The 23,709-nt window shown below is 41.1% G+C and overlaps 1 protein-coding gene across 1 annotated transcript; it reads right to left on the bottom strand.

Annotated features, from left to right (window-relative positions):
- Window positions 1–1,376: 1,376 nt before the first annotated feature.
- LOC132320991 (ATPase family AAA domain-containing protein 2-like) lies at window positions 1,377–23,709 on the bottom strand. The gene is made up of 9 exons (XM_059834614.1): window positions 23,630–23,709; window positions 17,836–17,944; window positions 17,497–17,612; window positions 15,539–15,713; window positions 14,813–14,901; window positions 14,307–14,466; window positions 4,533–4,692; window positions 3,173–3,238; window positions 1,377–1,606 (listed from the first exon to the last, which is right to left on the bottom strand). The coding sequence occupies exons 1-9, from the start codon at window positions 23,707–23,709 to the stop codon at window positions 1,377–1,379; spliced, it is 1,185 nt and encodes a 394-aa protein (XP_059690597.1).

A 23,709-nucleotide genomic window follows, 5' to 3' on the forward strand; every position in this document is an offset into this window, starting at 1 on the left:
TCTGTTTATTACATAAAAGTGAATATATTGTTAGTGATAAGTATGTTTAAGTAAAAGCAAAGCAGTACCCCGTTTTGAAGATGTATGCCTCTTCAAACCAGCAGAGAAAATGTCTCTGTTAATTTGACGGCTATTTTTTAAAAAATTGAGGATAGGCAAAGTGTAAGTTTATGAGAATAAAAGTTTATACCAGCTGTGATAAAGTATGTGGCATGATACATTGCTGTTATGTCACCTCACACACACAACGTCTGGTGACACTGAATGCCTAACTGTGCAATCCCTCCGTGCTTAGTTTCTTACGCATGTTTTAGTTTCCTTTGTTTGTTTCTTTCTAGTGTGTTTGTGCCAACATCTGTGTACTATGCAGAATTTTTTCTTTTATCTGTATTGTTTGGATGGGTGTTAATAAAAAATGAATCACCTTTTTGGGGGGTTTTGTCTGCTCTATTTTAAGCACAGAATAATTTTGATCATTAACAATCTTACACTTGAAAAACAGCATGAGCCTTAAGACTTTAAAATAAGAACTGTACATGAGCTAGGTGTAGCTAGCTACACCCCACTCTAGGTGTATTGGTTATGTGGCCAAGGCAAGCACAGGAGGATGAAAAATTATATTGAAAATTTACATTTTAATGTAATGTATTACATTGGAAAGGTAATAAAGGAATTAACGTAATTTTTCCTCAACTTGACCTCCACCTTGACTGCTGACAGCCATTTTCGATGGGACTGTGGGGGTGGTTTGCTGACCACGTTCCCCAAGATGACTGTTTGAAAAACTGAACAGGAGTGACTGTGGAAATGAGGAACCAGAAACATTCCTGCGATCAAATCTTTTGCTTTTCAAACTTTGACCAAACTCTTTCCTGGCAGTAGTCTCGACAGGATACTGTACCTATACAGTTTTTTAAAAAAATTGTAGCTCTGTGTATCTTGAGCTTCCATGACCAACTGTTAACGGTTCCCACAAGGCACACCTTTATTTTTCTTCCTCAGGGAAACAGTCGTATTCTAGTGTCTGAACCAAAATGGCAAGCAGCAATCAAAGAAATAGTATGTAGAAACGCAACGCTTTTGACAAGTAGGCAGCGGGAGTCAAAACTAAATATTGCCTCAATAGCTAGGTTATGTACTAAAGGAAAAGGTCCCCGTTCTCCAAGTTCTGTAACTAAACAAAAAAAAAAAGGGGGGGGGGTGGTGTGGCGTGGGGTTTTTCCCTCAGAGCCGTCACTTTGTGCTCACTCGCCCCTGGTTTGGGGCTCTGGACCCTGCGGCCATGTCCTCCCTCAGCGACAGCTCAGGGCGCCTGAGAGAAACTCGGGGCTGGCGTCGGAGAAAAACCCTTCACGGGGCTAGAGACGACGCTGTCTTTAAAAGCCGTCTGGGTGCGTGGCGGGACAGTCTAGCGCGGAGCCGAAGTTTGGCGGCGAAGGAGCGGGCTGTGAGGGCATCCCTGCCACCCGAGAACTCCCAACCTGCGCAACCGCTGCGCGCCGGCACCTCGCCTGGCCGAAGGGCGAGGAGACGCCGGCGGCCACCGGCCTGTTTATCGGGAATACAGTATCAGTGAAGTGTCCTGTGCCTGGAATACAGTCTCTCTCTGCAATGACAGAGACAGACCCATTACCATTTTTTCACTGAGAAATGCTTGACTTTTACTTTCTTCCTGGCAAAAGCCAGTGCTCCATAAAAATTAGAAATTCAGGCACACAGAAAAGCACTAGAGAAAAAGGCAGGGTAAAAACAGGAAAAAAAATAGAGTCACGTTGCCATTACAGCACTGCACGGTAAAACTCCAAAGTAATTTAGGTTAGGAAACACATCCTGCATTGCAAACATTAGGACAGAAGTCTTCTTTTCCACATGTGACTCTGGGTCCACATTGCTTGAAGTACAGCTTTTTAACTTACGCTGCTCCTTAGTGGAACAATACTCATACAATAAAAGAAAGTCAATGACTGTTTTTCAATTAGGTACCATTTGGAAAAACAAACTTCAGAATCAAAAGAACAGCAGCTGCAGAAAAACATGAGTTTGGCTACTATAACTAGAGGGGCAGCACCATTACGCAAGAAACACTGTGTGCTGATTTTAGAGAGATGCAACAGAAACAGCAGAATGGAATTAAAGAAGGCTAAAACCTAATAAATAGTGTAATCCTCCTCAGGAAGAAAAAGGAGCTAAAGGACCTGTTTGACCTTTCACTTACCATTTGAATCTCCGTCTTCAGAACTTTCTGCTATTTGGCAATCTGGCATTTCACTGTCCTCTCTTAGGTCTGAATGTTCAGAAAGCATGACACTCTTCTTTTCAGAAGCAGATTTAGCCACAAGGAGAACCCTCTCTCTTTCATTTTCTGACCCACATTTATTTTCATGCCCATTTTTCTGTCGTTCTTGAAGTACGCTTCCATTTTCTTCCATAGAAGAATCCTGTGTGGACTCAACTTCCGTGCAATCCATGTTAGAAACATGTTCTTCTGGAGACTCTTCCGCACTCTCTACTTCATTTTGGTCTTCTGGAACTTTATTCTCTTTATTGAACTAAAATTTCCTCCTCTTTGCTGCGATACTTGAAGATGCTTTGTTCTTTCTGCGTTTCCTTTTTGACATCTCTACAAAGAGATATCAGAAAAAGTAAGCCAAAACATTACCAAAACAGTTCTTCCTTCAAAATCCAGCATCCTCATCTTACTTGACTTACAAGGAAAATTATCAAAGGAGCTCAGGTAACATTGTCTGTCTCCCTACATATGTCTAGAGAAAGAGTTGCAAGTTAATGAGGTCAATTTGCTATTAGATTTTAAAAAGCCAGCTACAGAATTTCACTCACAAAACCATCAGCGTCAAGATTTTATGAGCAGAAAATTCTTACTTTAGATAGGAAGTATTACCAGAAAGCAAAGTTATTAGGTGAAGTTGCTTACTGTCTTACTACGTGAACTAATATAGATGAACAGAAAAGCATTTGGAGATGAGCCCTTCTTCAAATCGGTTATAAAGCTGTAAACTTCAGAAGCTAAACACATGTTGGGCAGAGTTAAAGAGACAATTTTAAGGGAATGTTTGCTGGAGAAAAATTTGCCTGTGAAGACTTACACCTCACACGCTTTCTGTTAACCTTGTTTAAAACAAACTTAGCATTTTTGCCTTCCAGAAAAACCCACCGTTCTTTGTATCGATGGAGTACTGCACAAAGCGTATGGGTGAAGTCAATGGCAAAATTCCTAGTCCTGTTATGGAGACCAGGAAAGTTCACACCATGTCATGCGTTTTAGCCGAGAGACCCAAGTCCCTTTGTTCTTTCATGTCCTTTTCACAGGAAAAGTGGGGAAATAATTGTCTTTCCTTTACATATCTATTATTATTGCTCCCTTATTTTTCTGCCCTTTCCCCCTTCAGTTGGAAATCACACTAAGAGGTGGCATAGATTTTAGCATTTGAGGGCAGGGAAGGGAAAAATACTGTTTCTCATAACTAAAAGCTAGTTGAGTATTCAGAAACTGCCATGTACAACATTTTTGACTTCAAGAGAGAGCAATTTAGGAGCCGTTAAACATCAGTTGGGTCATCAAGTCCAGTGTCTTACAATGTAAACCATCCAATGTACTTGAACTTCATAACTATATCGAATGAATGACCTCTGGATTTATCTCACGTTTTGGAGCAAATTAAAAACACTGAACGCCTCTGGCACGAAGAACCAGGCATCACAGAAACCTGTTATGTCACAAAACCAGAGAAGGTATCAGTGACTTTAGCACCTTCTCCAAGAAAGTCTGAATAAAATGCAACTTGCCTTCAGAGCACGGTGTACTGGAATCTACAGGCGCTGCTGGCATCTTCATCTTTTCGTTACACTTTGGGTCTGTTTTCTCACAGCCAGGAACATAGTTCTGCTTTGGCATTACACGGTAGTAAGGCGGAGCATACTTTGAAGAGCTACAACCTTGCAATAAAGAACAGATAGCAAAGAATTGTGTCTTGCATTGTTGGTTACAAATACCGAGACAAGTCTTAAAATCATTAGCGTCAAAAACCATACCTCTTTTCTTGCGAGATTCTTGAATTTCTTCACAGCGTTGTTCAAAATCTTCATCCATTTCCTCTCTCACGATGGCATATGCAGTATCTTTCAAAGCACAAGCTCTGTGCCTAATGAGACGATCTGAAATTTTACAGTCAGAACTGAGTCTTTTCTACCAGCCGATGAAATCCTTTCTTTTGATTACTTATCGAAAGATTTTGCTCTTTTCATAGATAGGTTCTGAAGGGTTATCTCAGTGAATATTTTCAGCATAACAACATAAAAGTTAATCATTAAAGCAAAAGCACTAGTTACTGATCAACACTTCTATCACAATTTCTTGTCCAAGTAGTTTAATGCTCCAACATTTACAACCTGGCAAGAAATGCTCTCTGTGGATATTTAAAATGATCGAATCCCAAGTCTACTGTCCACAGACGACGTTTATCAATTTATACATTTTTAATTTTTCCAAATTAGGGATCAAAACACATTCTTACCTCCAGGGTCTTTATCTGGGTTGTACTGTAAAGCATTACTGCAGATTAGATCGATATCTTTTAGAAAATCTCCTGCAGTTAGGTACTGGTGCAAGTCAATCTTCGAGAGAACTGCCGAAAGGTCCATGGGCTGTTTAATGACTGCGTCATAATCAGGTACCTACAAATGAAATATGCGTGTTCAGAGATTTAACACAGTATCTACCAAAATTAATTATTTTAATAACGTAAAATAAAGGACTTCTTCAAAACCCCAAATATTTATGACACATCCAAAGATATGGAAATTAACCAGTTAGTTGCTTGAAAATAGAAGGGCTATTTCAACTGGCTTTGAAGAGACAGACCAGAAGAGGGAAAAACAAGAAGCAGGGAGGTCAGAAGCACGTGTGGGGCAGAGAAGGGAGCAGACACCCAGAGTGGGATTCATTTCACTTTGCTTCAGAAAATCACAGCAAAGAAAGCTTTCTCAGTAGAGTCACCCGAGATTCTCTTCGTTGTTGGCGGGAAGAAAAAGGTGCAGGAATGCACCTTTGAAGTATCTGTCCTAGGCATCTACTTTTGCATGAGATAACTGGACCAAGAGGTGCCGATTTCTTTACTCAGACCATAAAAGGAGCCTAATGACTAGTAGAGATGAGGACATCTAGGTTTGTTTAGGTTATTTACATCTCAGAAACTAGAAGTAAAGGGAAAGACAAGTCAGTGGATGTTTAGGGGAACAGGACTTTGCTGAAATGCAAAGCTCTATTAAAACGACAGCTGACTTCGAAGTATATGCCCCTGGCTTAGACTTATTCAATACATTACATGAGAAAAAAAAAAGACAGAAGCGTATGGGAGGAAGAAGAAACCACACAGCCCTTATGGTTGATCTTATACGGAGGAGCCCCAGACGAAACAGAGAATAGAATCTTGGAATTTATTTTAAAAACTGCTGTTCTTACTCCTGTTCTCACAGAAACTACTGACAGTCAATTAAAGAGCTTTAGGCTTTATTAAAACAGTCCTATAGATACTGTTTATAATTATAAAGAAAGAGATCTCTCTGCTTTTCAGTGCTGTAAAATGCCTACATGTCAAAGCCTTTTCATGAGTGAACTGTGTTGGCAGTTGGTCTAACTGGCAGTCGGTCTAACTGGCAGTCGGTCTAGATGATCGTTATAGGTCCCTTCCAACTGAAATATTCTAAAGTTCTGAAGGCATTGCAGAAGGAACCCGGGGCTTTCAGTGAAACTCAAATAACAGACATTTGAGGGCCTCAAGGAGTCAGCAAAAGTAAAAGCAAACTTCCTGCTTCTTGAAAAATCAGAATAGTACGGTCCTAAAAACAAAGACAAACCTTCCTATAAAGAGCACACGAACTCTGAGAAATATAAACATGCAGAAATTATGAATACACCCAGATAAAATGGTATTACAGATCAACACTAATTTACCTCCTCTGGGTCGGCACGCTTTGTAAATGCTCTGAAACGTCTGTCACCGGCAAGTCTACGAGTCACATCCCTTAAGAAAATCCTAAGTTCACGCAATATATCCTCCTCCTGCTCCTCCAGCTGTCTTATTTCTTCCTCTGTCAGCTGTGGAGGCTTAGGCGGTGGTGCTACAGGCAGTACTTCCAAGTACTGCCAAGCTTAAAAGAATCAGAAACTTTTAGTCAATTTACAGTACTCAAATACAAGCCTATGAAAAATTATTGATAGAAAATTACCACCAAAGCAAATGCTGTAGAGCTGTTAACTTACAGTTAGCAAAGTTTTCTATGTAGAATATCCTCACCTGTCTTAGTTTTTGATGCAGGAGGTTTAGCAGTTTGATTTACAATTAAGTCCTCAAAAAATGTTCTTCTTTCTTCCTCATTAGGCAACTGGATTTTGAACACTTCATCATCATTAATAAACAATTCTTTTATCTAAAGCATGAGGAGAAAAGATATTTCAGATGTAAGGTCACACAAATTCATGTTCTGTTCCAAAAAGATGAGTGCCTTTCCAGATTAAACCGAATAATCACCTTGATAAGACAAACTGTGAAAAGGTGTATTCTTGGCCTTAAAAGGTTGGATTTTCATAGGTTAGCATGGCAAATTAAAGTATCTTCTCTAAGGAACACCTCTAGAGTTAAAGCTCAATGAAGGGACCCTATGATACACTGATAAAGTGCTGACATTCAGCACCTCCTAGACTGCTTATTTTGTATTTACCTGCCTTGCTGTCCTTTAGTTTGAATCTTTATGGCAGCTATAGAAGGAACAGGCAGGATTCAGGAGACAAGTGTGGGCTTTTTTGGTAAGGTGCTGTGGGTTTTTTTTAAATTAATTTAAATGAGGTGTCTAAAGCTGCACACTTCCAAGTTTTACTCCATTTTTCAATCTCTACTACCAGAAAGTATGGAAGGAATTTCAATACTTATTTTAGAAAGAAATTATTAACCGTAGAAGAATTTCTGTAGAAAGTTAAGCCCTTTCAAAGCATTTGATGATAAACACGTCTAGGCAACCCCCTCTCTCCCCCCAGTAAATGAGACAAAGTAACCAGAGCAGCATATTCACATTTTGAACACCTTCCTTTAATGCACACTCTCAGATACCTAGAAAGCTAAGCACATACTCTTACTGAATTTGTTAAGAAATACAACTAAAAATAGATTTCCAAGTTACTTAAACAGAAGTTGGAACTTAGCTTTCTGATTTGTAAAGCTTTCACCGATATGAAGAAAGAAATTGAAATTTTTAATAAAGAATTTAAATTTGAAATTACATTCCATCATTAAGAGTGTGACCATCCTACTTTCTCTGTAAAACTATCTTTCACTTTTCAGTAAAAGTATCTTTTTCCCATGTACATTTCAAGCACCGTATATTCTTGACTAAGTACATACCTAACAATCTTGAAGTCACTGGAATTCTTGTCTGAAGTAAATGTTTATGTCTGTCTAATGAGCATGAGTGTGTGAGAAGGGGGAAAAAGTTGGGTCAAAGTCAATCTCTTTACTCAGAAAACACTTTAGGCAAATGCTTTCAAGCATTGTTTTGTCTAAGCAAATTTTAAGAGACCTGGTTAGGGTGCCTGAGTAATAACAGTATGAATTTGCTTAAGAGTGCACAGTACTCCAACGTTTAAAGGATTTATAAATTAACAAAAAACTGACTAAAAAAAGTAAGAAAAGTATCAACAGAAATACCTCTTCTGGGAGATCTGCATGACACACATCAGATGTTGCAAGCAGCAAAACTGGAGCAAATGCTGGAATGTTCTGCAGTAGTGTTGTAAAAGTAGCTCTCAATGTAGCTCCAGCAGCCTCCCACCACAAATGGATATGTGGAATATAAATGATACTTGGTGCTGTTCTTTGTGCTTCTCGCATCAACTGGTAAAATGAAAGCTTGGATAAGAAAACTAAACCATGTAGAACAGGCTAATAAATAACTACGTGTCAGTCAAACTGTCTTATGAAATAGGAGCACATGCAGCCAAAACATCAAAACAATCCAACAAAAAACAACTCCTTAACAATAAGGTAAAATTTTCACTTTACTCAAATATGGACATTGCTACACAGCCAGAAACTGACCTGAATCTCTGCCTGATTTCAAAACTACTTAGGTGTAAGGTAATGCCTAAAGAGCCTTACAACTCAGCTGCTGTGGTGGTGTGCCTGAAAAAACAAGACTAACCCTTGAGCAAGATGTATTAGCCTGGGTAAATCACTACACGACTCTGACTGCACCATTTTCAATTCAGAGTGCGCACATATCCAAGTCACTCTGAAGCACAGTTTGAACAAGCAAAGACCTATGTGAAAAGATGAGGGCTGACACTGTGAAAGAAGCCTGGTTACAATTCATAACTTCACGTACATTTTATAAGAGGTGACCAGTCTGAATAGCTGCCTGAATAGCTAAATCACTCACAGCCTCTCATTATCAATCAGACCAGATTACGTGCTTTGGAAGACCACAAGCCATTGCCTACAGATGGTACCTCGATCACAGAAGAGGACATGCATCTACCACATGAGGGAAGCGGCAACAGTCCTTTCACATGACAAATTTCTCCGTGCACCCTTTCAGATTATCAATATTCAGGGAGTTCCTGTCACAAGATGGGAAGTGCACGTGGTATATCCGGGCAGTGACTAGACATGCTAGTTATATGACCGCAGGTGCAACCATCACATAACACAAAAGGAATTGTTCCTCTTATGTGACAAATGAGTATCCAGTCATGTAACATGTCCATCCTTACTTGTAGAGCTCTCAAATGCTGCTACTAAAGGTGAAAATATTTTAATACAGTGATGTCAAACAACGAAACAGATTTCCTGCCTAAAAGTAAAAAGGAAAACAGCACTAAATCTGCTTATATTTAATTTATAGTATACGAAAACCAAACGTAAGCGTTCCATGAATTTTAACGCTTTTCCTGCATATCCTGCAGCAGTACAAGCTGTATATGTATATATAAGAAAAGAAACACTTCTTTTCCCCAAAAGCTTGATTGCCTTACAAATATAATGAAAATGAAGGTTACAAAAAGTGCATGACAGGCAGTCAGGCTGCTGCAGAGCCATCTACTGGGAGCACAGATTCTTAAGCAGCAATGAAAACAACTTTCTGGATCCCACCGAGATGGGGAGGACTTCTTGCTATAAAGAGGGGTTTATTAGCAGCACCTCCCAGCTTCCCAAGCTGCTAGCAACATCCTCACTTTCCATTCCTTTGGAATGAAAGATAGGGCCACATGTAACATCCTCATTTGGTATCATTTGATCTAGCAGAAAAGTGGCTTTTCAGACAGAAGTAAACCTAACAGCACATTCAAACCAGGCCACCTCCATTAACAATGAATTTTGCTTACTTTACTAGTTTATATACAGTTCATGAATCCTATGAGATTAAAGAGAAAAAAAGGTACCTGTGCACATGTTTCTTCCGATGGTGTGATGCTAACAAACAAAACAGATAGGTCTAGTGTATAGACTGGAAACTTTTCCAGGGCATGTATTACTGCAGGTGCCAAATGAGAAGCTTGCCCGTATCCTGGCTCTCCAACTAGTAAGAACCGTGGCCTGCAAGATGTTGGCTGGTAATAAGCATTTCTAGAACAGGAAGAAGAAAACAAGTTTAAAAATGAGGTGATGAATAGGCACACAGATGATAAGGTTTTTTCCTATACACCTTTCTTTCTTTTTTTTTTCCCTTTCGGTAAATACTCTCCATGTTCCAGCAAATAATAAGCTGGTCTGTGATCAGGAACACTGTCAAAGCCCATTTTCTTTTTAAAAAACTTGTACCATACCTCCCTTAAGAAATCCTACCAATCCCCAGCATGTCTGCTGTTCCTTTGGCTGGGTTAAGTAACGGCTCTTAAATCATACAGGGGGACTGTCCAGCTAAATACACATGTGACAACTCATCAGTAACCCGATATGGGGGAGAATAACAACTCTATCTCTCAGCACATGCCGATCTGGATCTCCTCACTGCCCGTAGACACTGATTTTCAGTAGGTCTTGAGTTTAAGTAGCTGTGAGATCTCTACATCTGTCTAGTTTAGCTGAAATTTGGCCATAGTTACTGGAGATAGTGGGAAGGAAGGAGTAGAACAACATTTCTAGAAAAAAATTAACGTGGGCACTGAAACACATTAGCTGTATCTGAAGAAGTACACAAATGGACTGGTTAAATTACAGCAGTACACTCAATATGTATTAAGATGTATATTTATTTTATTCAGTCATTCTAATGTTTCATCTTTGAATTGTCTATTAATTTCCTAGTAATCCTGCTTTACTAGCATGAAACACATTTGTGAAGAGCATTCGTTTTTTTCCACCACAATACTATTGTACCTTTGCTGGCTGAAGTCAAAGATCTAGAGACCTAACCAAGCTCAGCAGGTCAGAAGATTTTCTGGACAGCGCAGCAATAGAAAGTGAGAAAAATAACTGACCCACCAGTGACGACAATAATCTGTTTTTTCAACTGTCAGCTTATATGACTTCCACATTAAAATGTTAAAAAGTTAACATAAACTTAGTCGGTTAAAGGTACAAAATGCAGACATTGTGTTTTAACAAACCGTTTCTCAGTTCTGTTTCTGCTACATAATTCGCTACTGGTTTAACAGTCTTGGAAATTAGAAGGGCAAAAGATGTCTACACGAATCTGTAGGGGTTTTTTTAGCTAAAAGGACAGGCAGCACGTTTCTTTGGTCTTGAGTCTTTCAAGGAATGCCATGGATTAAATCAACACATTCTAATAGTCTGTGGACCACTTTGACTTAGGAAAAGAGGGCTGGGCCATTCAGTTTGATGGGTTATGGCAGTGTACTCCATTAGAACCTCAGTACCCAGCTGGATCTTCACGCTTACTTCTTGCAAATATTGATCACCCCCCCACACCCCTCCCCTCTACTTCTTCATCTACCACCCCTCACACCAAAACTGTTTACAGACACGGCCATCTGAATAATGCAAACATAAAGGGACAAATATGTACCTGCTAAAATTGAGGAATTTTTCCTTTTGTCTACCAGGCATTTTAGGAGTTGGCTTATCTTCAAAGATTGGTGGTGATTCCTCATCACTGTCAATCGCATAATTTCTTAAAATATGATTTAAACTGTCTGAAAGACAAGAGAGGTTTGTTAACTTTCCTGAATAGTCCATAGCTTGCTCTCACATTAATACAGCTTCTAAATCAGTGCTGGAGACCCCTTATATTGTATTTCTTCATTTGAGGGCACATGCAGAATGTTATTTTCTGAAGAGTTTATCCTACCACAGATCTAAGGAGATTGCACAAGTCTCTACAAAGCTGTCCTACATCGCATGATTTGCATAAGGTATTCTCTCTCTGTTGGTGAAAACAATAGGAGGTTTCTTCCTTAGAATAAAGATGATTAGGAACTTCTGTAGTTCCTAGGCACCTGAAAAACCCAACAAGGCCACTTCTTTCTGGAGCAGGTTCCCCCACTGGATGTGGGGAAATTAAGTGAACATGGTGGCCACAGACTTCCCTTTGTCTAGGACTAGTGAGTCAGAATATACAGACCAACACATCTTCTAAATAAGGCTCCTCAAAGATCCCCGAAGGAAGAGATCATGAAAGGCCGACAACGGAGACGGGATGCAATTACCAATCCCTTAGCCTCTCTGCTTTTATATTGTTGGTGGGTTTCTGCCTCTTTTACCAATGCAAACAATCTACCAGCTCTACTGGGAGTAATACTGGTAGAATATTCTCCAGGGATTAGGATAATAACTAACTATTCATGGATCTCCGTTAATCAGGAGTGCAGCGAGTTTATCAATTTATTTGCTGTCACCAACCGACAGACAACTTGGTCAGGGCTGATGCAGTCAGGAGTGTGAGCTCACATATGCTATGCAAGCCAAGCCCCAGAGTATACGTTACTGAAACATTCTGATCTCATGTGCAGGCGTACAGTGTGATCCACAAACATTCAAATTAAGAGACTATGGTTAAAAATCACGATAGCTGTAACACTATTTAGCTTAAACCACTTATACTTGTATTGTGGTTCCGACATTCTTCACAGGAATTAGAAGCATTCATGTAAAAATGCCCTCTCCCCCCATTTAAACATTTATTTTGAAAGAGGTGCCTCACACATTAAACCTTAAATCCATCTCTATGAATGATAAACACGATATTAGCTACTGTCAGAAACAGGGTGCTCTAGGAGAGAATGCATAGTTCTCTCCTATGTATTGCTGGAACAGTCTTCTGCATAGCCATGACAAAATCCTTCGCTGTTATTTTAATAGAAGCAATATCTAACTGCAGTTTCTCACTGCTTTTGTATATTTGAGGGTAGCGGCGGCGCAGAGCACAGAGGGCAGCTTCAGCACATAAGCATTTAATATCAGCACCACAGTATCCTAATAAACAAAACAAGAATGAAATGTTATGTCAGTCTCAGGCAACACAGAAGTCAAGGCCAAGGTTTCCAAAGTGCAACACTGAAAGACTTTGAATGCAGCTAAAAATTAACAGGCTAAGAGATAATCCAAAGCGTTACCGAACTGCAGAGAAGTTTTGTTATGTGGCTCACAGCCTGATACCCTGCGCTTATGAAGTGGCCTCCTAATCAGAACTTTAGTCCTGAGGAAGATGCCCCAAAGCTCTTTAATGTTCTGAGAGACAAGAAGAAAATGACAAGAAAAGAAGCATCTAACTTTGTTTGCTCCCAAGGCGTGTCAGCTGCCTCACTCTGCAGCAAGGCACAAGAGCTCGGGTGCTGCCTGGTACAAGCTCAGATTCCTTAGGACTCAGTCACGTGCAGTGACTGACTTTGTTTTCAAACTTACCAACACATTTTTCAGCTAGCTCTTCAAGAAACATGTCCAGTGGCTTAGGGGTCCAGTCTCGTGTGTGAATCTTGAAAATATCTTTTCTAGCCTGGAAACAAAATGGTTGCATTTTGGTTTGTCCTAAGTTTTCTCTTAAAAATAAAAAACAAAACACAAAACCACCTCACATTAACAAAAATACTTTTTCTCTCCAATTCAGCAAAATCTCATGCTGACAGGCTCATTAGTTCATCAAATTTGGTTTTCTGCCAGTTCATTCAAGGAAGACAGTCCTAGCACTACCTTTCAAATTGCTACAGTTACTACAAAGAACAATAATTATGACTCAAACTCCTGTCATTGATCCAGAAAATGTCAAATGTTGCCTGTCTTCGTGTCTGATCTTAGCAAGACTTTCATTTAAGTATTTCCTGGTACACAGATTAATTATGGCAGATTTCTAGAATTCTTCCACAGTAGGGAACCGTGTATTATATCCGTTTCATGGCACCTCCTCTCCTGTTCCTGAAAGCAGATAGAAACTGGAGGCAAATGTGTGTGTTAACTACACTGCTCAGTGCACTTTTATTAGCCTTCACTCCAATAAGCATTTTATCCTTTTTCCAAAAAGTGCTACTAAAAGAAAAAGCAATATCAGCGGTAGCCAGAGAAAAACCACAAAAACAGGGTTCCAGTTTTGCACACTATCATCCCCCCAATATTTTTTTGTTGCTATATACCTATTTTTTCATTGCTTAGCTATTGCCATTGAACTAGAAGCTTCCCAAGCCCTGCACCTGTGCAGTGTACTTCACATCTTTGTCCAAGTCGCTGTTAACGAGTACCAGTAAGAATGTCAGATCCCCAAATACTTATAGGTAACGCCCAGGATACCCAGCCTGGGAACAGTCCAACACAGGTACGTCCACTATCCATTCATAAACCAAGAACTGAGAGCAAGAGTGCTTCAGGGTGAAAGTGCCTAATTGGATTAAATAAGTAAGCAAACATGAACCACTTTGGGAATGAAAAATCTTAAGTTGCTCCAGCACCAGCCTTGGTAAAAGTTGTTGTTAGCAAAAAGGCATTCTTGCGTGCACACCATTTCTGTCATTTTCCAGATGAGATAGCAGTAATTTATAGCTAATTCAGACATTGATCCTTACTTAAACATTTCAGTGACTAGCAGCATCCCCTTTTCTTGGCTGGTCACAGTGAAACCAAAATTAATTCTAGAACTACCTACTTGTTGAAATCATCTTAGTCATATATATTCAGTACCAGATCTGCCCTCCACAGCACAACGCAGCTCTCTCCAGACATCCCTCTTTTGTCCAAGTTGTACAACACTGATTTCGACTTTAACTGCTCCGTGATACTGCACTGTTATGTGATTTTGTTACAAAGAGGGACTTTGCCACATTAGCATTAGGGTTGAGTTTAAGTTCTGACCTCTTTATTTGGCAGGCTGAAGAGGAACTCTCGATCAAACCGTCCGGGTCTTCGTAAAGCAGGATCTATAGAATCCAGCCTGTTGGTGGCTCCAATTACCACAATCTCTCCTCTGCTGTCTAACCCATCCATAAGTGCCAGAAGTGTTGATACAATAGAGCTAACAGAAAAATGTAATTTTCATTCACTGGTTTAGTAAATTTTGTTACGTTTTACATGACCTTCTCCAATGACCACTCAAAAAGGACAAGCTTTTATTGATGAGATGCTCCTTCCTGAAAGACTCGTTTTAAGACATAAAAAAACAGACAAGGTAACACAGGTCTTGTGCTGCTATCAAGCTTAGTGAATTGTTTTCAATTATTGTTTAAAAACCATCTGAAGTTTAGTAGCATTGAATTACTAGTTTTCAGGACAAATGAATGTGTCACATGAAGTTAAATAGGTTGTGGTCTTCTTTTCACAAAGATCTAGCAGCTTCTATGTAGGTACAAAAAATGTACTACCTATGGATTTCATCTTGTTCACAGGACCGCACAGGAGCAAGACCATCTATCTCATCAAAGAAAATAATTGAAGGTCGCATCTGGTAGGCCTAGAATGAAAACACAGGAATACTGACATAAGTAAATCAGCACAATTTTAAAGAGAGAAACGTCATGGTTGGAAAGTCACTGGAGCTAGATTTTTCCAACTAGCATCAGGGATCTCTACTAATTGAGCTAACGGAGTAAGTGGCACGAGTAACAGAAGACAGCAGCTATGTCAACCCACTGAGACTGGGTGACAGGAAACAAATCATACCAGTAGTTTTTACAGCTATTTGGCAACCACCGAGAACAGAGCCAGGACTTAATTCAATTACAGGTTCTGGAAGCAAGCTTCTGTTATGAATTTAAATGACCATGCTTGCAGCCTGCATCTGTTTCCCTCTGATCTAAAGCCACCGTCTCTTGCCTCTTGAAACCTTTTTTGTGGCTGTTTGATGTTTTTTTTTTTTTGGGGGGGGGGGGTGTTGCTTTGCGAGGTTCTCTCATTTGTTTTATTAATCTTTCCCAATACATCTCAAGATTTCAAGCCCCTAAAAAACCCACTGAAAAAAGAAACACTGACAATCCCGTTTCAGTGGAAGGAACTGACAAAACCCAAAAAAGAGTGAGTTCTTAAAAATATTGACCACAGAAAACTACAGTTACAACTCGGACAGAACACGTGGCACGTTTCCACCTTACCTGATCAAACAATAAACGAAGCTGTCGTTCAGATTCCCCCGCCCATTTACTCAGGCAGTCGGCACCTTTTCTCATAAAAAAGGCTATTCTCCTGTCACCTTGGCTACATTCATTAGCAAGTGCACGAGCAACCAGTGTCTTCCCAGTCCCTGGAGGGCCATAGAAGAGACAGCCTCTGCAATTAAAAATACCAAAGATTCACATAAGAAAAAAACATCATGGCAAAGTACCTATTACAACCCTCATCCCTACAACACACAACTCTTCTCTCTAGCTTACACTTCACGTGTAAGAGAGCGGTAACAGCTGAAGCATGAGAAAAGTCAAACCAGATGGAAGTTTTGTGTTCCTACACAACTCAACAAGGCAGTAAACAACATGAATAAAGAGGATCATGCAGATGTACAGAACCTTGAGAAATGATCGTAGTGTCCCAGAACAACACTTCCAAAACTGCTGACAAACTAACAGGGGTGGTTACAGCACAGTGGAGCCAAACAAGAACAAACTTCAGCACAGAATCTAAGACTGGGCTAACTTATGAATCACCAGTTCATTCTTCAATGATACACGGCACATTCATTCTTGTTTTCACAAAAGGCAAGATTTGATAGTAAAGCATTTAATTCTCCCGTAAAAAGCTTTAAGTTAGTGGACTTGGTCTCCCATTGCTGATGATAAACGAGGAGGAAGTCTAAAGCTGGGATATATAAATATAGCCATCAGATAAATATAGCCATCAGATAAATATAGCCATCAGCTAGAAAAGCCAATACACTGCTGTTTCAAAAAGAATTTAAATGAATAAAGAAGCAAAACACAGATTTTGTTGTCGTTCTTTGTAATACTTTTAAAGTTACTGAAAGCAAAGGATTAAAAGTCGTATTTCAATATACCATGATTGAGTTTTGCTGACCAAGAATATGTAAAGCTAACTAATAATTTCATTTCATAACTAAGTACAACAAACGCTGCAAGGTTCTAGTTGCAAGTCCTATCAATTGTAAACTTGATACTTGAGCACTTGAAAAAAAAGAGAGTCGGTGGGAGAGACAACTGGACTTCCAAGAAACAAATTACAGTTGACTACCAGTAGGTAATTCCTTCTTCCTGCTTATAAACTAATGAAGTTGACTTGTACGTAGAACTCAAAACAAAAACACTCCAACCCTGCCTTTTAAAGGCGAGACACTTTCAAAGTATATTCTCCCCACACAGTACATCTTTGATCCTACATATATTCTGGATTCTATCCATTTTTAAGAAATTACTTTTTACTACTGCTAAAAAACCCCATCAACACTCCTGAAAATTTTGAAGCATGGAAACATATTGATACCTCAGTTGAATATTCTCATGAAAATGGGTGACCAGCAGGTCGAGGGAGGTGATTCTTCCCCTCTACTTCACTCTCATGAGACCCCCCCTGGAGTACTGCGTTCAGCTCTGGGGCCCCCCACGTAAGGACAGGGACCTGTTGGCGCAAGTCCAGAGGAGGGCCACAAAGATGATCAGAGGGCTGGAGCACCTCTCCTATGAAGACAGGCTGAGAGAGTTGGCATTGTTCAGCCTGGAGAAGTGAAGGCTCCGGGGAGACCTTAGAGCAGCCTTCCAGTACCCAAAAGGGGCCTACAGGAAAGCTGGAGAGGGACTTTTTGCAAGGGCATGTAGTGACAGGACAAGGGGTAATGGCTTTAAAACTGAAAGAGGGTGGATTGAGATCAGCTATAAGGAAGAAATTCTTCACCATGTGGGTGGTGAGGCACTGGAACAGGTTGCCCAGAGAAGCTGTGGACGCCCCAACCCTGGAAGTGTTCAAGGCCAGGTTGTATGGGGCTTTGAGCAACCTGCTCTAGTGGAAGGTGTCCCTGCCCATGGAAGAGGGTTGGAACTGGATGATCTTTAAGGTCCCTTCCAACCCAAACCATTCTATGATTCTATGAAACAATGTCTGTTACCTTGGAGGTTGAATTTTGAATCGCTCAAAGACTTCTGGGTAAAGCAAAGGAAAAACGACCATCTCTTTTAAAGCTGAAATGTGGTCAGAAAGACCACCCACACCATCAAACCGTACCTAAAGAGAAATTCAAAAGAACACATTTTATATGTTAAAGAAAGCTGCAACCTTGATAAGGTTCCATCAGAAATTGTATGTCAGCACAAAGGAAATGCTCTGGGCAATTTTCAAACTGCTTGAGAGAAAACTGTAAACCAAGGTAACTGTAGACAGCACGTTATTGAAAGCTTTCATAAACACTGGAAACATCTCACTGACACAATGAACTAAAAATACTTACTGAACAATCTGTTTGCATTGGATCAACGTCAGCCAGACGTGCTCCAATTTTCATTCGATCCTTGTGAATTCCCTTCAAATCGTCTTTCCGAAAGTTTAGTGGAAGACACCTGATTTGAATTAAGGAGAAAGAGAAAAGCGCTTTCTAACTTAGGATGCAGCTAGAAGGTTTTTGCTTTTATAACAATGGCAAGTGAATGCAGAAAACCTTACAAATGAGCTTAAACTTCCTAAATAGTTAAATACGTGTTCAAATTGTTTTCTATTTAATGTCTGTGAGTAAATAAAGGAAAAAGGTCACTGCAGGCATTAAACTGGGTTTACTTCAACAACTCTTAGCACTTACGAATAGCCACACCAGTCAACACAGCACATACATGAATGCAAGCTCTCACTACTTAAAAATTAGATCAAATGTTCAAGGTTTTTATAGATTTAAGAACAAGCATTTGAGATTTGCAAAAATACACTGTTTTCAGGTTTATTTTCCCTCTCGGTGAGCACAGTAAAAAAAATCCATTTAAGCAAGAGAAAAATAAGAATTCTAAAGATCATAGTAAGACAACAGAAAGAAATAATGGCAGTTTATAATAGCACTTAAGTTGTTCTGCATGACAGCATTAAGTAATTTTCAGTTCACAGCCTTCCTCAGACAACAGGCTGCTTGTTCTTCTCTTAACTGTAATCTAAGTTTTGTACTGGTTTTCCATGACTATACATGCTGGAAAAAACATCCCACTGCTGTTACACTTGGCAAACCTTTCTGAAAACAATGTCCATTTGGGCTTCACAAAGAGAATTAAGCCATGGACAGACAGGCAGAAACACTGGGACTACTTCACTTTGGCTTTATCCAACTTTCCTCAACCAAGGATTGGTTACTTAACTCAAGTAAGCATTAACTTAACTCAACCAAGCATTATAAGAACATTCATAAGCATGGAAGAAAAGTTAATTAAAAGTGAAGGCAGTTCTGATGCTAAGAAAATTCATTTAGAGGGCAAGTACATAAAAGATGCTCTGGTATGAAGACCTCTCTGCAACTGGCAATCCCAAAACAGAGACACCAGTGGCAAATTTCAACATTGGCTGTGCCCAAATTCTTTACACATGAAACACCTTCCAAATACATCCTCCCGCACATGCTCTCAGACCTGGAAGTCTTAAGCAGCCACAAGCACCTATTTCCAAAAAACAGGTTAAACAGTTTTGCTGCGAAGTACAAAGCCCCACACCTTACACAAATCAATGTATTAACAATAATTCACAGAATCACAGAATCACAGAATCACTACGGTTGGAAAAGACCTGTAAGATCATCAAGTCCAACCTGAAAAAAAAAAAAAAAACAAAAAAAAAAAACCACACACAAACAACCCACGCAAGCCAACCACCACACAACAACAACAAGGCACAACACACCAAAAACCAACCCACCCAACACCACACAGCACCATGTCCATCAAGCTACATCCCACAATGCCACATCCACACGCTCCTTGAATACCTCCAGGGAGGGTGACTCTACCACCTCCCTGGGCAGCCTATTCCAATGTTTCACTACTCTCTCGGTAAAGAACTTTTTCCTAATATCTAGCCTGAACGTCCCCTGGCGCAACTTGAGGCCATTTCCTCTAGTCCTGTCATTAGTCACTTGGGAGAAGAGACCAACACCCACCTCTCTGCAACCCCCTTTCAGGTAGCTGTAGAGAGCGATGAGGTCTCCCCTCAGCCTCCTCTTCTCCAGGCTAAACAACCCCAGCTCCCTCAGCCGCTCCTCATCAGACTTGTGTTCCAGACCCCTCACCAGCTTCGTCGCCCTTCTCTGGACATGCTCCAGCACCTCAATGTCTTTCTTGTAGTGAGGGGCCCAAAACTGAACACAGTATTCGAGGTGCGGCCTCACCAGCACCGAGTACAGAGGCACGATCACCTCCCTGCTCCTGCTGGCCACACCATTTCTGATACAAGCCAGGATGCCGTTGGCCTTCTTGGCCACCTGGGCACACTGCTGGCTCATATTCAGCCGGGTGTCGATCAACACCCCCAGGTCCTTTTCTGTGGGGGAGCTTTCCAGCCACTCATCCCCAAGCCTGTAGCGTTGCCTGGGGTTGTTGTGGCCCAAGTGTAGAACCCGGCACTTGGCCTTACTGAACTTCATCCGGTTGGCCTCAGCCCATCGATCCAGCCTGTCCAGATCCCTCTGCAGAGCCTTCCTACCCTCAAGCAGATCAACACTCCCTCCCAACTTGGTGTCGTCTGCAAACTTGCTGAGGGAGCACTCTATCCCCTCATCCAGATCATCAATGAAGACATTAAACAAGACCGGTCCCAAAACTGAGCCCTGGGGGACTCCGCTTGTGACCGGCCGCCAGCTGGATTTCACCCCATTCACTACAACTCTCTGGGCTCGGCCATCCAGCCAGTTTTTTACCCAGCGAAGAGTGTACCTGTCTAAACCACGGGCCGCCAGCTTCTCTAGGAGAATACTGTGGGGAACAGTGTCAAAGGCTTTGCTGAAGTCCAGGTAGACAACATCAACAGCCTTCCCCTCATCCACTAGGCGGGTCACTTGGTCATAGAAGGAGATCAGGTTGGTCAAGCAGGACCTGCCTTTCATGAACCCGTGCTGGCTTGGCCTGATCCCTTGGGTATTCTGCACGTGTCCCGTGAGCGCCCTCAAGATGAGCCTCTCCATAACCTTCCCCGGCACCGAGGTCAGGCTGACAGGCCTGTAGTTCCCCGGATCCTCCTTCCGACCCTTCTTGTAGATGGGCGTCACGTTGGCAAGCCTCCAGTCATCCGGGACCTCCCCCGTTGACCAGGACTGTTGATAAATGATGGAGAGCGGCTTGGCAAGCTCCTCCGCCAGCTCCCTCAGCACCCTTGGGTGGATGCCATCAGGCCCCATAGACTTATGAGTCTCCAGGTGGCATAGCAGGTCGTTAACTGCTTCCTCCTGGATCATGGGGAGCCTATTTTGCTCTCCATCCCTGTCATCCAGCTCAGGGAGACGGATACCCTGAGGATACCTGGTGTGGCTGTTAAAGACTGAGGCGAAGAAGGCATTAAGTACCTCAGCCTTTTCCTCATCCTTCGTGACAATGTTCCCCGCCGCATCCAGTAGAGGATGGAGATCCTCCTTGGCCCCCTTTTTGTTGTTAATGTATTTATAGAAGCTTTTTTTGTTGTCACTCACGACCGTGGCCAGGTTGAGCTCTAGCTGGGCTTTCGCCTTCCTAATTCCCTCCCTGCATGACCTAACGAGGTCCTTGTATTCCTCTTCACTTGCCTGCCCCTTTTTCCAGAGGTGGTAAGTTCTCTTTTTTTCCCCGAGCCTCAGCATAAGCTCCTTGTTCAGCCAGGCCAGCCGTCTTCCCCACCGGCTCTTCTTACGGCACAGGGGCACTGCCTGCTCCTGCGAGCAGGACATACCAGTGCAGGCAGAGGACGAGGAGGAGACCCTACCTGATCAACGACCACGGAATGTTAGCAGAGGTTGCCAGTAACAACCCAGAAGTTCCAAGCTGCACCACCCTGTTGGAACTCTACTATGGAAGGCACCTGCAGCCCAGCAGTTGTCACACGGATGTACCGTATACGTAAGGGCACGTAGGGAAGTCTCAGCCTGACCACTGAATACATTTAGCTCTTGCTGCCAGGAATAACAATACCTTTTTCTGTTGTCAAAAGAAGGAGAAAGTCCCTAGCCAATATTATGCCATAGCAGAAAGGCTTGCTAGTAAGGCTCATTTTAGTAGCTTTGTAAGATCATGAAAAAAACCCACTTACTTTGTTATAAGTTTGTCGAACAAAACAGATTGATTTGTAATGGTGTAACGACTTTGTTGAAGTCTGCAGCTTCAGCGGACCTCCAAATCCCCGTTTTCTTCATGGACTTGTTGTGCAGCTTTTGCATCAGCTCCGGTCTTCAGTGTTCTGGTGACTACAATGCATTAATGTATAAAATATTTTGAGACAGAAAATACGTTAGTCCCTTTATTTCACCGTTGCTCTAGTAAAATGTAAAAAAATCTGCAGTGGCTTGATTTTTTCTTTAAATACTGAATTGGAAGTTATTGTCATCACCACAGCATTCAACTTAAATTAATTATGTTTAAACTACCTACCTAAAAGCATGACTTGTATAGCAATTTTTTAATAGACTGGGAAGCCAATCTGATGAAAACAAACACGCAGCTTTTGTTCCATGCAGGAAGCAAGTTCATTCCAGTTACTTCTTTCTGGAAAAGTGAAAGCAACAAATACCTCTCTCTAAGGTGTTTTTACTCCATTCATGTCAAATTGTATCGAATAGTTTTTTTAAAAAAATATTTATGTGGGAAGTCTCTTCTTAAGATGCGTGGTTTTAGTCCATTGTTTAAGCATGCATCACTCATTTTCTGCATCCTGACACAAAAGCTCTAGAAGATAAGAAACGTCTCAAGATAAACTCCCAAATAGCAAAGAACTCAAACGCTTGCCTGCTTTAAAAACGATCTGCCCAGTATTTACCACACAGCATCCTTTGCCACGGGTCTGTTACTTGCACTATCATTAAAACAGTTAAGAGAGGTCAGTGAGGAAGTAGTGCACAATTAGAACTTGAATTACTACACACAAAGCGCATTTCAGGCCCCTTCCTGCGTTCAGCCCATCCATGGCTGGCAGGACGCTGCCTGGAAATAACACATTTTCCCAGCTGCCAGCAAGCAGCCTCACAGCACCAAGCCTGCTTCTGTACTCAGCACAGTGATTCGGTTCCAAGGTGAATCACTGAACTTCAGTGACACCTTCCCCACATCAGCGGGTTTGTGCGCCTCATGACTGAATTACTTTTTAACTCAAATATTACCTCCTATTTGCAAGAACGATTTTCAATTAATTTGTGTCCTGCAGACTCCAGAAAATCCGTGTCACAAAGAAACCTGAGCTAAGGAACAGATTCTCAGGCACTAGTGCCTAAGAGCAGGCTGGAATTCAAGCTGTGTTCTCCCCAAGCCTGACAGGAATTAATAGCATATCCTTCTATTCTCACCTACCTCTTTCCTAAAACTCGTAGGAAATTCACTATCTTTTCACTATCTATTTTCACAACTTCAGCTGCTTTGGGTTGATAAGTTCAGCAGTTTTTGTGGCCAAGTTAAATAGATGGAGTGACCCAACACAATCCTTCTCAGAAACCAGAGTAAAAAGGAATCCTAGGGAGTTACCACTACTTACCTTCTTTATATTCTTATTTTTTTTTGGTCTGACTTTGGCTTTGCCAACCGCCTACATTAAGAAAGAGAACAGAGGAGAGAAAGAAGAAAAGAATTATTGTATTAGAATATTGTATAGAAGTCTTGTATTGTACTGTTCCCCATCAAGACTAGGAAACCTGACCAAGTTTGTAATCCAGTGCTCCACATCATGCAAAGAAAAGCCTGTGGACCACACTGAGGATTCAGGTCCCAAGTCTGCTGCGTACCATATGCAGACAGTTCGGTAAGGACGCAACTTTCCTAACCGGCTAATCTTGAAGTCTCAATAGTGCAAATAACATCTCAGTAACCAAAGCGGAGGAGAGATCTCAAAAGAGTTGGGAAAAGATGCACGTTTTTTATACAAGCAGAAGACTTTTACTAAGAAGAGTGATTCTCGTTCTAAGACACTGACACTGACATTAACATAATCATACTGCCCCGCACATTTTTAGCTGTAGATTTATCATGACATGACTCATTGTGCATGCTTTCACTTTTCCTTTTAATTCTATGAATTGAACAGGGATTGGACATCTAGAAATACAATACCTCGTAAAGTGTCTTCCATTGACATTTTCACTTAATATTTCCATGCTTTTGTCAAAGCTAGAGTCTGAACAGGGCGGCAT

The sequence above is a fragment of the Gavia stellata genome, unplaced genomic scaffold, assembly GCF_030936135.1.
Source record: "Gavia stellata isolate bGavSte3 unplaced genomic scaffold, bGavSte3.hap2 HAP2_SCAFFOLD_50, whole genome shotgun sequence".
NCBI lineage: Eukaryota > Metazoa > Chordata > Aves > Gaviiformes > Gaviidae > Gavia > Gavia stellata.